Source organism: Nesoenas mayeri, assembly GCF_963082525.1.
Source record: "Nesoenas mayeri genome assembly, chromosome: Z".
In the NCBI taxonomy this organism is placed as follows: domain Eukaryota; kingdom Metazoa; phylum Chordata; class Aves; order Columbiformes; family Columbidae; genus Nesoenas; species Nesoenas mayeri.
Genome location: NC_137542.1, coordinates 34,231,970 through 34,245,547, shown reverse-complemented (window position 1 = coordinate 34,245,547; position 13,578 = coordinate 34,231,970). Strand labels below are relative to the sequence as shown.

The window sequence follows — 13,578 nt, the reverse complement described above, 5'->3', positions numbered from 1 at the left end:
ATGAAACATACTGATATGGAAATAAGAAGTGAGAGAGGAAAGAAATGTGGAATTTGATAGTAAAAGGTACTCCGGAGAAGGTGTTTAACAGATTAGCTGAGCTATGATTTTCTCTTGTGTCTGCAAAAATGTTTTAAAGCATATTTTGGGGCACGTGCAGATAACAACCTTTGTAAGAACATGTGGAGCATGTGAAGCATGTATAGGCCCTTTCACTGAAACCCCAAAATTAATCTGCATGGTGCAGGATGCCTTGGTCTTTGGGAAGAGTCTGTGGTTCATGAGCAGGCTGGCAACAATCCCCTCCCCAAGCTACAGAACCACCTGCTGGGGAGCCTGTTGTGCATCCATCACCTTCTCAGCTAACTGTGCTCACAGAAGTCAGGTTTCCACACAGGCAAACACTAAAATCTCCAAATCCAGAAGCTGCAGCTGATCAAGATGCTCCATGCTGCAATGAGGAGGAATGATGCATACAGACCCAGACAGATGCACAGACACAGAGTTCTTGTTAGCAGTGAGAGCAGAACTAGGCAGAGCTGAGCAGAGCTGACCCAGGCTGAACTCACTTTTATTAACAGTTCTCAATTTATAAGTTTACAGATATAGGCCTGGACCAAGAGGTTAGACAGGGTGTTTTTTCAAAAAATGCTATCCCAAACACACCACACTGATGTTGTGACTGTTCTCAGTCACATTCCCATGCATATCTTGTGAGTGGCATTCTGATCCTCTCATTCACACACCCAGGCTCAACAGTCACATTTCATACACACAGGGGCAGTTTTCTAGCCTGAGATATCATTCTCACTGACCTGGGCTACCACTCCTTACACTCAGAAAAAACATACTTCTCTATAACCTGTCCAAGGCCCTTTAGCTGGAACTGCACATCCTGCTATTCCCACACCATGCCATATTTCATCTTTTTTCTTTTCCTTTCTTTCCCCCTTCCTTTCCTTTCCTTCCTTTCCTTCCCTTCCTTCCTTCCTTCCTTCCTTCCTTCCTTCCTTCCTTCCTTTCCTTCCTTCCTTCCTTCCTTCCTCCCTCCCTCCCTCCCTCCCTCCCTCCCTCCCTTCCTCTCCTTTCTTTTCTTTCTTTCCCCACCCCTCAGAAATATCCAAGGCTTACATTCCAGGTTGCATGGAGCAAGGCAGAGGGAGCCAGCACAGCCACTGTGCTACCTGGTGCAGGATTGTCCCTGATGGATTCAGGCTCCAAGCTTTTCTTTAGCAGTGATGATGTCAAGTTGAATCTGGGGTGAAAACTATTTCATTCCTCCTATCATGATTTTTTGTGTGCGAAGTGACAATGGTGGTCTTTTACACAGTCACACTAACTCCTTTCCTCCCTCCAGTTCAGTGGGAGGTAGGAGGTGTTGTTCAGTTTTGTTTGTTTGTTGTTTGTTTGGGGTTTTTGGTGTTTTGTTTGTTTGGGTTTTGTTTTGTTTTGTGAGTGCTTTAACATGTATACAACCACCAATGCAGCAGATTTTAATGTGCATTCCAGGGGAAGAAAAATCTGTTGTTCAAGTCTCAGAATGCACTTTACTCTTCTCCCTTTCTAATTGGAAGACTATGAGACTACAAAGAAAATTCATCAAAAATCAAAGCCCTGCTATACTAAGTATACATATATAACATACAGTTCTTATCTCAAAGCAATATTTGTCTGTATATTTTAATTATATGGTTGCAGATCCTGATGAAACAATGAAGCCTCTGATAGCCACAGCCTTTTCAGCATGTGCATAAATAAAACTTCACTTGTGTTTCCTTCCGTGCAGTGGCTAACTGATGAAAGAACAGTGGGAAAGCCTGTTTTCCTCTGCCCACTGTCCTCTGTTCTTGATATGAAGCAAGACACTCTGAGAAAGGAGCACCTCTACCAGTTTTGCAATACCAGGGGGCATTTTAATAAAAATTTCTCAGTTGGATTCTTTAACTGCAGCTAATATTGTTAGTGGGGAGAAGGAAATTGCACAAATCTTATTTTCTTGACTCATCATAGAAGCACTACAGTAATTACATTTAATATAATGAGCCATCACCAGACTGACTTCTGAGGCTTTTGTGTCCACCAAAGTAATGAAGCAATAATCAAGAACTGGAAAAGCAGCGCTGTCATGATCTCTCAGTCCATTCACAGTGACTCCTAGGAAGTCCTGGGCACAGCCCGCCTAAACCCTCCTGTTGAGCTCTGCTATCTGCAGCTAGCTTGCTGGGAACAAAGCCAGGAATATTTTTATTGTTCTTAGATTAAGGTGTCCAACCCATACCCTATCTAAGTCTTGTTTAAATTACTGGGGTGGTCCCTCTGCTTTTCTGCCTGACATCTGGTTGCATACTGTGTCTCCTTCAGGCAGACTAGGTCCCACACCAGGGTGTCCAGGCTTCACGAGACAGTTTAACCCCCCACGGCAATACCCTGCACAGGGCTTCAGAGCCAATGTGCCCCTTCCTGAGGCTGGCATTACTGGCACCAGGCACATCCCCAGCAGCTGCAGGTTGCTGATTTCTGTAGTGGCTGCCATGCTCCATGCTCCAAAGTGTTAAAAATCATTCCATGGTATTTATGGGGGCTTGTCAAACCAAAGGCTGTTGAGGTTTTCCATTCAGGACTGCTAAAATCAGCAGACATGCAAGGCACAGCCAAGCTGTCTGCTGCGGGTAGCCAGCTGCTCAGTGTTTTTCCAGCGGGTGTAAGACTCCTTGCTTCTCATCACCCTGAGACGTGGCACAACCAGATATGATTTTTCTTCCTCTGCTTTCAAATGGAAACAGGAAACAGGTCGTCGGTGTACATTTGAACAAATAAGATATCAGGTACCTGGGAGACACAATAAAAGTTCAAACCACGGCCAAGGCCCAGCCCACACCAGGTAACAGCCCCAGGAGACCTCTGGACAGAGCTGGGAAGACAGGAGCTATGCCTCTTGGCAGGTAACGGGGCCTTGCTGCTTCTGCATTTCCTCTTGCCCTGTTAGTACAGTGCTGCCAATGGAGCACTTAAAACCATGGGGAGATAGAGCTCACAAAGACACAAATATCTTTAGAGATACCTTGACTGGTAGGTGGCAAAATCTCCCACTGTGATAACTTTCCACGCTAGGAGTGTGCTGCCATTGCTGTGCACCTGCTGTGAAAAGCATATTTTTTTTCAACATCAGCACAGCACTCAAAGCCGTTATAAAGCCATAAAGCTATATTTCGGGCCACTGGCTGTTTTACGGGTGTATCTCTACAAAATGTCATATTTATGAAATCACTATTTCTTTCCAACACTGCAGTGACACAATTTTTTTTTAATTTAAAATTTGGATTAGTAAGCTGTGAGATAAAGCAAAGCTGCCTTACAGGGTACCCAACCTAATATAGAACATGAAAATATGATACAAAATTTATAATAAAACATGTTGTTGCAACTGTTGCGGTCCTACACGGCGCGCAGGCCGAGCGCGGGCTCCCGGCCGCACGGCACCGCCTCCCCGCAGCGCGCAGCACGGGGCGCACCGCGGGCTGCGCGGGGTCTGGGGCCCGCAGCTGCCCTGGAGGCCACCGAGGGTTCCGAAGTGCCCGCATCCGGAGCTCGGCACCCGCACCGGCACCGGCACCGGAGTAAGGACACCCCGCTCCCTCCTGCCGCCCAGGGCGCAGCGACATGCGCGTCCCGCCTCACGGGACCGCCGCAGACACTCGGCAGCCCGACCCCGGGCACCCACCTGCCGCCCCCTGCGAGTCCCCGCTCCGGGTGTCAGCTCCGACTGCGCATGCCCAGACGCCCCTCCCCGGGACGGGGGCGCGGCACCCGTGCCGCTGGCGTGCGCGGGGGCAGGACAGGGCAGGAGGCAACGGGGCGCAGCGTGCTTGCGCGGGCGGCTGAGCGCATCCCGGCGCGCATGCGCTGTGGCGCGGGGGCGGGGCGGGGGACGTTGTAGCGGTTCTGCCCCGGTACTGGCTGTGCTTCTTCCCTCATCATGGACGAGCAGAGAGTGAGTGCTGGTGGCGGCGGGTTGGGTTGAAAGGTGGGCAGCTGGCGGTGTCGCCGGGCTGCGGCGCGGGGGCTGCGGCCAGGAGCCGCCGACGAGGCAAGTGAGGCATTTTGCCGGGTTGTCGGCGTCGCTCGGTGCTCGGCCTGGCTGCCTGAGGAGAGAGGCGGCGGGGGAAGAGTTAAACGTTTCACGCTGCCTTGTCTGCTAGCAGCAGAGGGGGAAAGGCGCCAGCCTCCCTGGGCTGCCATAAGAGTTCGGGGAACTGCCTTGAGTGGAGCGGCACCGGAGCTGCGAGAGACCCCTCCGTGTCCGCTAGCTTCGTGTTACCCCTGCAGTTGCTGCCTCTTAATGAAGTGCGGCCCTGGTGTAGAGCTCCTTCACACTGTGTATTCCTGTCATAAGTAATTACGGTGTATACATAGGCCCTTCTGTTTCCCATTGATGTAATCCTGTGTGGAAGGGAACTAATTAATAAAAGGTTTTTTGTGTTTTGTTTTGTTTTGTTTTTTTTTCCCCTCTCTCTCCCTGTGCCTGCTGTGCTATAATTATCTCCTTCATTTACTTGTTATCTGCTCCCTCAGGGGAATCACTGAGGAGCAGACATGTGTCAAGCCAAGTGCAGGGCTTTCTAAAAATGATACTCTCTCCAAAAAGTTCTGACTCAGCCTTTCGGCTTTCAGTCTGTCATCCAAAAGGGCTTCTGTTACTGTCTCTGTGAAGGCTATCCTTAGCTTGGAAGCTGGTTTGGGAATAGGGTCTGGGTAACTACTGCTGCTCATGGCTTGAAAGGTGTAGATCACAGATGCTTGCTCTTTTAGTTGTTTGTGCACTGCCACTCCATATGCATCTAGGCTTTGGAAGATGAGATGTGAAATGCCAAAAGATTGTGCTTCTAGTAGATACTATGTGAAATTGAGTCAGTCTGCCTTTGCCTGCTTTGTGTAAGATTAGTCTCAGAGAAGGAGTAAATGAGGACTGTAGTTGTTGTGGGTGCTCTGAGTGGATGTTCTTGGGTTGCATCATTGATGATACTTGAATTTCAGTGCTGCTCAGAGGTTCAGAATACAATAATAAAATTACAGTTGATCTCATATTTTAAAATACTTTGTTAATTTGCTGTTGACACTGGTAGTGTTTTAAGTACTCCTTCAAACTCTGGCAACTTCAATTTGTGGACAAGTGCAGAAGATCAAATTAATGGAGGCTAAGTAAGTCCTCTTGCTTGAAATTCGGTCTGCACATGAAGGTTTGTCTGACACAGGATTTTGTCCTAGGCCTGAGGCTGGTTCAGAAACTCTATTTTGCATCTAATCATGTAATAAGACTTCAGTGTGATCCTGAGCAAGTTGATAACTTGTTTCTTAAACAGAACTCATGTAATTATTTCGTTTATCCAAGTTTATTCTTTTAACTTTTATGAGGTGCCTGTCTGTTTCAACAGGTGCTATGCGATGTTAGTTACTAGCTATTCAAAGAGGGGTATATTGTCTACTTGCATGCTCCTGACAAGACTAGAAGCCACCACATGTGGGAGGGCTTCTTTTTCCATATCCTTCTATGTTCTTCATCCCATGTATATCCACAGTTACTTTACAAATGCCATATATTATTTTTTTTTTCTGCAAAGAGCGTATTCGATTCAGAGAACGAGAACAGTAAAGAGCAGTATTAAGCTTACTGACAGCAGCAAAAACAACTTCTGTAATGAATGTGCCATGATGTTTTTAGAACTAATTTGAAACTGACCTCAATATGTGCTAGCCAGAGAGAAAATAATGAAAAAATTGTTCATAATAGAATTCTATGAAGTACCGTGTCTGTCAATGTGCCATAGATGTAAATTTTCTACAGTGTAGAAATACCAATAAGCTTTAATGAGCTTGAAGTAACTTAGAATGTAAGCCTCAGCTGCTGCTTATGTTGGTAGTTTTTCTAGCATGCTTTTAATTACATATAGTTGTAGTGACTTCTCAGAAAGTCCAATTAAAGGGAGAAATGGCAACAGTGCATTGCTTTGAATTTGGTACGTGTCTTGGTATGTTCAGAAGGAAATCTATTTGTTATGTATTAGTGATTAGAAAAATACATTAGAAAATATTATGTAGTGGTTCCTAAAAGCTGATTTGTGCATTGGTGTTGAAGAAAAATTCTGTCTACAGCTGGTTGATATTTATAGGACTCTTTCATCTGCATTTGTAGAAGTCATCTAATCTTGTTCATGTTTGACCAACACTGGTGAAACTTCTGTTTAGAGAAATTTATAGCATGCTTTGTAACAGCCCTGCTAATCCCTGTTTGGTTGGTTGGCTTTACCTTTAGTTGTAGTACAAAACCTTGTTTGACAGCTGTCTTCTAGTTGCTGCCATATATTTGGCTCTGTAAAGGCTTTCTGAGCATTGTAGATCTTCACATGTAGATCTCTTCCTTTAATCATATATAACTATAAAAACCAAAAGCATTGTTTTTCAGTAATATGTACAAGAAGGCTTATTTTTTTCCTTGTGGTGGAACAGACTAAGGACTAAAATCCTAGTTGAAAGAGGATTGAGAGTTTTCTTGTTCATCCAAATTGACAGTTATGTTTATAGGATCTAAGGCTTAACTGTGGGCTGTCTGACATGCAAAAACAATTGCCTGTGGTCAGTAGTGAATGCAGAAGCAGCTGGTTGGACAATGGTGTTTCATCTGCCAGTCTAATATGCACAAAATTGTCCTCAAACATGTTCAGTTTTAGCCAGGCAATGAAAAGATTCTGTAATGAAGTGATCAAAACTGGCTATACTCTTTCTGAAACAAGCCAGTCGGATCCTATTTTTCTTTCTTAGAATTCAAATTTCTGTCATTGCTCACCGATGCATTATATCTTTACATAACACTGTCACAATGCCTGTGGTAAAAGCAGTAAAATTTCACTTTCCTCTGCTAGTGGTTTAACTTTGTGAGCATGACACTATGCAAACAGGCAATGAGCTGGAGTACCAGATTCCTTACACAGGACGTAGTGTCAACGTTTACTGTGGATGTTGTGAAAGGATAAAGAATTTTTCTTGCTTTTTAGCAAACAAATATGGTCTAAGTACTAAAGTGTTATTAAGAAATTGCTTATGGGAGGGACCTCTGCAGCATTTTTTTGGTAGTCTGGCTGTTTTTAAGGTGTGCTTATTAGCTCCCCATGCCTCAATTTCCTAAATATTGTCAAGTAACAATGTGAAACTCAGCAGCTTGAAACTCTGAGTCCAACTGATTAATAATGTCTCAGTTGTAATTAAGCTAGCTTTTACTTTTTTCTAAGAGCCAAATATAGCAGTTTAGGGTCAGCTTTGTTTTTAGAACTTATTATCAAGCAACCTGAATTAAATAACAGAAGCTTTTTAATTCCCTCCTGAACTGGTTCTTTAATTGGAATATATAAATTATTCACTAAAATATTTTAACACTTATTCTATAAGTTTGTGATTCTGTGGTAAGTTTACAAATCACTGTGACAGATTTATTCTGTATATAGAAAAAAAAGTCAGATTAACTATTTAATGTGAGCTTCTTTTTGACAGTGATAGTTTTTCTTCTGTGTTAATTTTTACCAGTTTTTTTTTTTTTTTTTTAAAGTCGATTCTCTATTTGGTTGCACAGGCACTAGCTTTCTCATCTGGAGAATTATATATGGCAGAGTGTGATGCCAGTAGGTAGTCTGGTTTAGATGACATGGGAGTTGTAGTAACATTGGTAGCAAAGCATGTGAAAGAGTGGTGTATCACAAATCATTTTGATTTCACTTAAACAAATAACTGGAGATTTTTAAGTTGGTGGAATGCTTCTTAGACCTTTGATGCTCTCTTTTCTGACATAATGTATTTCCTGATCCCATCTGAATAAGAGCTGAATTCACCACAACTGGAATGTGTGCAATGAGTTTCTATGTATGTTGAAATGGTGATAGTTCAAAAAAGTTAAAAGGTTCTTTTACAACTTATGTAACTTCTTTTTGTAATTCTAGGAGACCCTGCAGAGGATTGTCTCTACTCTAGCGAACAAAAATGATGAAATTCACAACTTCATTGACATGCTGAACCATACAATAAAAAATGTTCAGGTATATATATATTAAGACTCATTGGTTGTAGCTGGGAGGGGAACAGCTTTCCAGTTTTGTCAATTTTGTACTATTTGGTTAGTATATAAGGCATGGGCTGTAAGAATCCAGTTTAAAATATATTATCATGTTGGAACCAGATAGAAAAGCATTTTATTTTTGAGTTTGTCTCTAATTGAAAGGTATGATGTTCTTGCTTTTCATGCCAAAAGCTGTTGTAGGATTTAATTTGTATGGATGAGAGAATCTGGATTTTTATGCCAGATCTCAAACTCCTGTTAGGTGGAAGTAGTCTCTTTTTTAGATTTTTAGTCTGCTTGGCAGACCAAAAAATGATACCATTTCTGATACTTGCGAGAAAATGTTTTGCTTTTTCTTTTTTTGGTAGTTGTAAATTGTGAAGCTTATGTTAGACCTATTTTTTTAGAGTATCTACACTAGGATGAGGTTTATGTTCCTTTAGCCCATCAATAACCCTTAAGTTGTTTGTTATGGGTTAAAGCTGAGCTAAGTTAACTGCAGAAATGGAAGTTATCTAGCAGATCTTTAAGCTGGCTTTTTGAGTGCAGTTTTTGATGTCAAATGAAATAAATTTTATATGGAGCTGGATAACTATCTCCTTACAAACATCTAGCAATCCATATATAATTTTGAGAGGGAACAAGTTTGAATATAACGGAATTTTCATGGATTTCAGTTTTCAGGGTGCTGATGTGAAGTCTGCTTAGGAGGTGTCCATCATTCTTATTTTTTTTCCTCCCTTGATAAGATGAGAAACAGTAACAAGGAATATAATGGTAATAGTAAAGTATGTTTGGACAAACAACGTGATTTTTCAGTCTAAAAAACTAGTCTGCATTTTTTCCAATACAAATTGCAGCAATTTCAATTCTCTTCTTAGATAAACTCTTCTAATGCAATCAGCGAGCTGGATGAAGAATTTGATGGTCTGTATTCTGTTTTGGATGAGATGAAGGGGAGTATGACCAACACTATTCAGCAAGAAGAGGCTTCTAAAATTCGAGCCCTACAGGTAACTGTGTAACTACCTCTGTAAATTTTTGCAGCTAAGTGGAAACAATTTTAAACTGCTATTTTAAATCTCAGCTGAAAGTAGGATTTTGGTAGTGTTGCAAGAAATGCAGGAAGTGCAAGGTAAATGTGTTCTTTGATATAAGTACTCCTCTGCTCCCTTCTTCTAGGGTACTTTATAGTCTCTAGCATAAGTATATAAATAATGTTCATAAATATATAAATATATGTTCTCAACCTTGTTATGTAAAAAGAAAGTGATATTATCTGTAGAACTTCCAGGTGGCAAGTGACTGCATAGGAGCAAGATTTGGATATGTTTACTACCTTCAAACTTGTGAATATCTTCTGGACTGAAACTGGTTTCTTTCTCCAGTTTGGAATACGAGCATCTGATCCTGTAAACATGCCTAAGTGATTTGCTCAGGCTTGAATTTGGAGTCAAGAATGATACTAGGTATCCTAAGCACAGAGGCTAGTCTCCTATTGACAGAACTGACCATCCTCCACCTGTTAATATCAAGCAAATTGTATATGCACACTGGAAGACATATGGGAATTGCTTGGGCGCAGGTTACCGTGGAGCCTGCTACTAAACCTACTACATGAACTTCACCGGTTTGTAGTTGTACAATTTCATGCCGGTGAATCTTTCCAATCAGTTTCAGAAAAATAGAAACAAACATACCTTTCTGTATAAAGTCTGTTTTTCCAGTAGCCTGTGTCAGGTTGGCTCTAGCTTTCAGAAAGATGGGTTGTATGGCACCAAAGGACAGTTAAATCTTTTAAGCAGAAGCTCTTCCTCCAGCTATTTTCTTTATATGATCCTAGTTGCAACGTTCTTCTGTCTAGTTCTTCTTGCTTATGCAAAGCAAAAAGGAAGATGTTTGTTTCTGAAAAACTTCACCTTCTCATGTCTAGTCAGCTTAAAGAAGTTCTAGGAGCAGTGTCTGGAAACAAATCCCACAGACTTCTTTAAGGACTGTTTTATATTCATACTTAAAGACTGAGTGTAAAACATTCCAGAACTTCTGGGTGCACAACTTAAGTTAAACACGTATGTGCACTTTTCTGTCTCCAGTTTCCCAGATGTCTGTCTTAAGTCCTTCTGAAGCTTCTCAACAGACAGAGGTCTACCCACATCCAGGGACACTGAGGACTTAAATGCTTAAAGAAAGTGCTTCTAAATGACCACCTCACAGAAGAAATTCAACTGTGGCATCTATCAATTATGCTATCTTCTAGTGAAGGAAAAGTAAACTTAATCTTGGAAGTAATGATTCTATAGCTGAAAACTGGTTTGATAGTTACTCATCTGGCAGTTTGACTTGAACATTTAAGTTTTCTTTTAATTCTGTTACTATCTGTTAATTTTCTGATAATTAATCTGATTTGATCAAGCTTGGGTGTTGCTGAAGCGAGTTCTTCTGAAAGTTTGTTAGAGTGGTACGGCTCTATCAAGAATTGTTGCCTGGTGTCTGTGTTGAACAACTGAGTTGCTGCTTGGTCAGAAGAAGATGAAGCCAAGTGGAATGTTACAGGTCACTGACACAGATATTAACTGCCCTAATTATCTTTTGGTTGAGGCTGTTCTCTAGCCACAGGCCCAAGGACATTCTCTTTACTTGATGACAGACTAGGGTTCCTCTGTAACTGAGGCACTGCAGGAGTGCTTTTCGTAACACTCAATCTACCAAACCAAACTAACAGATGAAAACTATTGCACTGAATGTATTAGTCCAAGCTGTTATCTTTTACTGGAACTGGAAATTAACTTTGTATGAAGGAAATAAGGAACTTCAGTGAGGTATAAACATCCTGTTTAAAGGAATTTACTTGCTTAATTTATTATCCTCTTGAAGTGCTTGTACTGTAATTAGCCTTTTGTAGTTGACTAGATGTCCTTGTTGAGAATAAGTTTTAACTTAAAATACTGGGGCTACATAACGAGTGAAAAGGCTGAGGATTTAATTTTTAGACTGATTCCTCCCAAATAAATTATTTGGAAGTTAAGGCTGAAAATTAGAAATTCTCCTTAAACTCTTGCTTTGAAAAATATATCGCTACATTTTGGGGCAGTGTATTTTAATGACACTGAAGTATTGATTTTCAGCTTCCAAATGTTGATGCTTCTCAGTGAGATGCTAATGTTCATAATTCAGTTACCATGCCATTTCTGCAAAGCTGTTTAAAAATGCCTCTGACCATTTGCTTTTCTCTTTTGAGGTGTTTGCCTGGGATGTTTTGACAGTATCATTGTATATCTGAGTTTGTGAGTGCTGGATCTCGCTCAAAGAGGAGAGCAGCTGTTTTAGATGAATGTCAGCTTGCATTAATGGCATGCTTCAGAAAACTCCGTACAAACTTCTAGCTGTTGAACTGTTCCCTTATTGCTGTTTTATTCTTATCAGTAAATCCAAGAAGTAGCTGGCCCAAGTCAACTTGCCACACTTGCCAAAACTAGTTACACTTCCAAAGTGCTTGAGAGTGGTCTGGTCTGAAAGTTGATGCAACTGTTGGTTGCGTTTGAGACAGTGACTGCTTTAGAGCAAGCTGTCTTTCCTGAAGTGTTTGAAGAAAAAATAATTACTTGCTCTTGGCTTGTTCCGAGATATTACAGTGAATGTCACATGAGTAGAAAAACAGCTGTAGTTTGAATGGCACTGCAAAAGCTGCTGTCAGGTTTGAAATGTGCATATTGTTTAATCTACAGTATGTTTAAGATCCTTCAGTGTAGTCAAAAACTAGGTCTTTCTAGAGGTATATCCATACTATGTAATACTGGAAGTTCTTTGTGGTCTGTTTTACATACTGGAAATGGTAGTTTAGTAATGACAGAGTTTTAGGTAATCTGAAAGAAATTTCTGCCCTTCTTCCTCTACTATACCCATTTGTTATGCAGCAATATTGATTTTCAGGATTGTCTTGTGAAAATTTTAGAGCTGATTGGGAATAAAATAATTGCTTTTTTCAAGGCTACTGCTACATTAAACAATATCAGTTCATTGAAGTGCAGGTCTGTAAATAGAAATTGTAGTCCACACAGAGGTAAGCATTTATTTGCTTCTGAAATCCTGATGTTGGGAGAACCAGGTCTTAAAAGGAAATCTGGTTTTTAAGTCAGACTTCATCTCCTGTCTGACTTTTCCTTCTTTTGGATTTATAGGATATGCCATGTATCTCTGTACACTTTCCAAGCACAGTGAAGTTCTACTTATCATGATGTGACAGAGGTAGTAGCCTTCATTAGATAAGGTAACAAGTTGTTAAAAATGGATGACAAAGCCACAAGGTTCAAGTACAGCTAGTTTATAAACCACTTTTAAAAATGTGAATACGTCAAATTATTCTTTCTGTTTTTACTTCAGGATCAGCTTAGCCAGTGTAATGATGCCCTAGAGAGTTCTGAAGAGCTGCTGGAACTTGCTGTGCAGTCACTGGACATAAAGGACCCTGAGGAATTCTTGAAGGTAGAAAACATGATGTGCATAAGGCAGATGTTGGTATTTGTCTCAGCTGGAAGTATCCTTTGCGTTACTGTACTGGACCTTGCAAACTTAGCAGAAATACTGAGAGTAAAGATAGAGAGACATGTAAAAATAGTTAATGCTCTGTTGAGAAGGCCAAGTCAAGGACTACAGTCTTGAATTCTTATGCAATCTCTAATAAAATTAATTTTTCTTATTTAGAGTGAGGGGGGAGGGAAAGGAATGCCTTCTCCTGGACAGCTGTCTGTGTTAAATGAATCTGCACAGATGCTAGCTAAGTGAGCCCAGAAAGTGAGGGTAAAATAAATCTCTATAAAACTGAACCGAGACTTACAAAATGTGTGATGGCCATTGCTCAGAACTGTGGCAAGTGACCCATCAGTTGCCCAGTACTATTAGAATATACCTGCAGAGAGCCTCTATATTCTAGCTGCAGCCATCTGTGGATGATAAGGTGTTTCTTTTGCAAAACTTAGTGCAAACTTTAGTTTGCAATCCTGAACTCTAAAGCTCTCCTGAAACCATCCTGTGAAACTGAATTCAGGGCAACTCTTCCTCTATTCCCCAAAACCTTCTAATGGATTTGTATATTGTGTAGGCAAGTGCCTGATTTGGACCTCACATTATGATTCCAATACAAATAATAATGTACTTTACTACAGCAGACTTGCAAATAAGGTGACATGTATCTACCTGGAAGAATATGCTTACAAATTAATAAAACAGTTCTACATATACACACTCAGTATACTAGGCTTGCTGTTATCCTCATGTTAGTAGTGGGGTCAGCCACACCAAATCCAAGACCTTATTGCTTTTGCCGTTCTGCATTTTAACAGGAACAAGGACACAAAGTATTCCACATATGCATATTCCACATATATTCCACAAAGAGCAAGCAGGAAAGCCATTTTACTCTGCCAGTTATACCTTTTGGCATCATGTTTATGTGCTGTTGTGCTTCCAGAGTGTCAACT

General features: G+C 41.1%; 1 protein-coding gene across 2 annotated transcripts in view; it reads left to right on the top strand.

Moving 5' to 3' along the window:
- Positions 1-3,951: 3,951 nt before the first annotated feature.
- Positions 3,952-13,578, top strand: part of FSD1L (fibronectin type III and SPRY domain containing 1 like) — a gene marked incomplete at its 3' end in the record, with an annotated part of 30,595 nt that continues 20,968 nt past the window's right edge. For both annotated transcript variants that reach the window (XM_080361952.1, XM_080361951.1), the window contains exons 1-4: positions 3,952-3,991; positions 7,986-8,081; positions 8,983-9,114; positions 12,482-12,583. In XM_080361952.1, coding sequence (XP_080218078.1) covers positions 3,977-3,991; positions 7,986-8,081; positions 8,983-9,114; positions 12,482-12,583 — 345 coding nt within the window. In that variant the 5' untranslated portion in view covers positions 3,952-3,976. The remainder of the gene's footprint in view (positions 3,992-7,985; positions 8,082-8,982; positions 9,115-12,481; positions 12,584-13,578) is intronic.